The 2,994-nt window shown below is 38.4% G+C and overlaps 1 protein-coding gene across 2 annotated transcripts in view; it reads left to right on the top strand.

Annotated features, from left to right (window-relative positions):
* The window catches only part of Ap1g1 (adaptor related protein complex 1 subunit gamma 1), an 87,263-nt gene that overhangs the window by 48,509 nt on the left and 35,760 nt on the right, over nt 1–2,994 (top strand). For both annotated transcript variants that reach the window (XM_021171150.2, XM_021171151.2), the window contains exons 4-5: nt 842–983; nt 2,478–2,574. In XM_021171150.2, the coding sequence (XP_021026809.1) occupies nt 842–983; nt 2,478–2,574 (239 nt within the window). The remainder of the gene's footprint in view (nt 1–841; nt 984–2,477; nt 2,575–2,994) is intronic.

Genomic DNA, 2,994 nt, shown 5'->3' on the forward strand with positions numbered 1-2,994 from the left:
CCAGCCTGGTCTACAAAGTGAGTTCCAGGACAGCCAGGGCTACACAGAGAAACCCTGTCTCGAAAAACCAAAAAAAAAAAAAAAAAAAAAAGTGTGTGCCACTTTTATGTTGACACCTGGCTATAAAAGAATTTCAGTTAGAATGAATCTTAACTTTTCTTATAGGCAGTACTAGATCATCTCTTAGACGCCTTTCAAGACAGTTTTGCTACATCTTTTTACATTCAGTGGTTGCTAAGTTTTCTAAAGTGGATATCTTTAATATCCAACAGGTAACATATTCTTGTTTGTCATTTTGAAACCTTGGTTAGAAATTTTAGACATTGTTGGTTCGCTATGTTAATAATTTAAAATAAAGTTGGAATAAGCATAATTTAATTCTATTAATTTTAAATGAATTTTTATTGTGTGTGTACTGCGTGTTCATGTGTGTTCGCATTTCGCATTTAAGTGTGCACATGTGCTATATAGTACTTGTATAGCCTTATGTCTCAGTCCTGTTTTCTACCTTGTTTGAGACAGACTCTCTTATTCTCCCATTTCTTATTCTAGGCTAGCAGTCCTGCAAAAGCCTCTGGAGAGTTTTCTGTCTCCGCTTCCCATCTGGGCACAGGGCACACATGTGCTACTAAGTCTGGCTTTGCATGGGATCTAGGGCTCTATACTCGTGTCCTTAAGTTTACAAGGCAAGCTTTCTCCTGAGCCATCTCTTCAGCCCTGATTGTTTAGTTTTTAAATTCTTTTTATTTTTAGTGGAGTAATCTTGAAACTTTGTTAGGCTGCTTCATGGGGAGGCCGAGTATTTGTTCCAACTTCTCCCCCCCCCCCTTTTTTTTTACAGTGATCTTAATCATAGCACGCAGTTTGTGCAGGGGCTAGCACTTTGTACCCTCGGCTGCATGGGCTCCTCGGAGATGTGCAGAGATCTTGCGGGAGAGGTGGAAAAGCTTCTGAAAACCTCCAACTCTTACTTAAGAAAAAAGGTAACTGCACGAAGTCTCGCGTCTGTCTGCGTTAGGCATATAGGGAACTGGGAAGCCAGAGCACTTGTTTTTGAAAGCTTAGATGAAATTAAAATATTTTTCTTTGTTCAGCAAATACATTTAAGTGGTTAGACATAAATTTAGATTCCTCTTTATTTTTAAAGAAATAATTTATAGACAAACTAGATCCTCAGTGGCATACCTGACTACTTTGTAAATCATCTCACCTATTAAAATTGTGATCATGAACAGTTTCTCATTGACGTTTGTACTGAGTGGCACATGTGCTCATGTCTTTGTACTTGCACCTTTGTGTCCTTTAAGGGCAGTCCTGCTGGGGCCTAGGTGGCTGGGAGAGAAGGATGGAGGCCAAGTCCCAAAATCCTGTGTCTGACGAGGGTAGTAATAGAGAGACTGCTCTGATTCCAACGTACATGCCTCTGTTTGTTTTTAAACATTTTTCATTGAGTTTACAGTTTTGCTTCAGTCCTAAAACCGTGATAAAGGAAGGGTAGAATGTATATGTCCAAGAAATGAGCATAAACTATCATCTTGTTAGCATTTATTGAATCTGTTACTGGTGTGAATCATATAGGGTCATTTCTTAGGATTCTGTATTATGCACACAAACACAAGCTTCCTTAGTATGTATGCTTGTGCTTTCAATACTGTGGGAACTGCTACTCTTTTCGAATGTACAATACTGCATTAAATAAAACACTCTTTTCCAGATTGGAATGCCTCCCCATAAAGTGGAGAGGAGTTAGCAGGAATCGTTTCTAAGCAGTCTGTCTAAGTTGGTGCTGCATTTGAGTAAAGCAGTGGCTGTATTTACTTTGAGGGTTCACCGGAGTCAGTCTTCAACTATCCTTTCTTTCTGCAAAACAGATTAGGAAGACTGGCTTTTCTTTAGTAGACACTAGTTAGTACATTTACACTAACCCCATCCTTCCTTCCTCCTGTTTGCTCTCCGTTTACTTTCCTTTTTGTTTATACTGAGAATTGAACTCAGTCGCTCCCAGGCTGTATCTCCTAACCCCCTAAGTGACTTTCTTGACTTGAGAAGAGTCCATTGAGGGCAAGATACTGTTAAACTTAGTATTAGGTTTACAGCCAGTGTCTTTAAGTTACACAACACTGTTAGATGTATTGATATTCAACTCAGGAATGTCTTATCAGAGATGGAAGTCTGTTCCTTGGAATTTTACTTTTATTTAACTTTTGTGATAAACTGGTATTAACTATGATGTAATTGAAAGTGTTTTTCTCACTTGTCTGGTAACATGTGAGTAGAGAGACATGTGAATGTCAAGTTTCTCCTTGTATGCACTAGTACACACCGGAAAGCCACAGGCAGCTCACAGTTACTAAATTCCGTTATCCAACTTCTTACTTTTTCTAGTAGATGTACTAGTTGGTGGCATTCTTTTATAAGACTTATTGCCCTGGCTTACTTGAAATAATTTTTTTTTGTTCTTCTATTTTTCTTTATAGGCAGCACTGTGTGCTGTTCACGTCATCAGGAAGGTTCCTGAACTTATGGAGATGTTTTTACCAGCAACAAAAAATTTATTGAATGAGAAGAACCATGGTAATGTGATTTGGATGAACTTATGAAGTATCAAGAAAGGAAGGGTCAGCCCTGTGTCTCAGGGCAGAACAGTTACCGGAGGTCTTGCCTGCCAGATCCTAGCTTTCCAGTTCAATTGATTTCTTCACAGTAAATAATACCTTTCGGTTCTGGTCCTGTCTTAAGTTATTAATATTCAGTAGGATGTGCAAATGATCATGTCTTTGATTTTCATGTAATAGCCCTTGATTTCTTGATTGTTTTATAATAAAGGAAAACATTTTTCCTTTACTATCAAGAGTTAGGAATATAAAATTAGTAAAAATTCTTCTGAGTTATTTCTAACAGGAATCTGCAGTACATATTCAGATATCTTTATAAAAAGCTTGAGAGAGGGCCGGGCGTTGGTGGCGCACGCCTTTAATCCCAGCACTCGGGAGG

This window comes from Mus caroli, chromosome 8 (genome assembly GCF_900094665.2).
Source record: "Mus caroli chromosome 8, CAROLI_EIJ_v1.1, whole genome shotgun sequence".
Taxonomy (NCBI): Eukaryota; Metazoa; Chordata; class Mammalia; order Rodentia; family Muridae; genus Mus; species Mus caroli.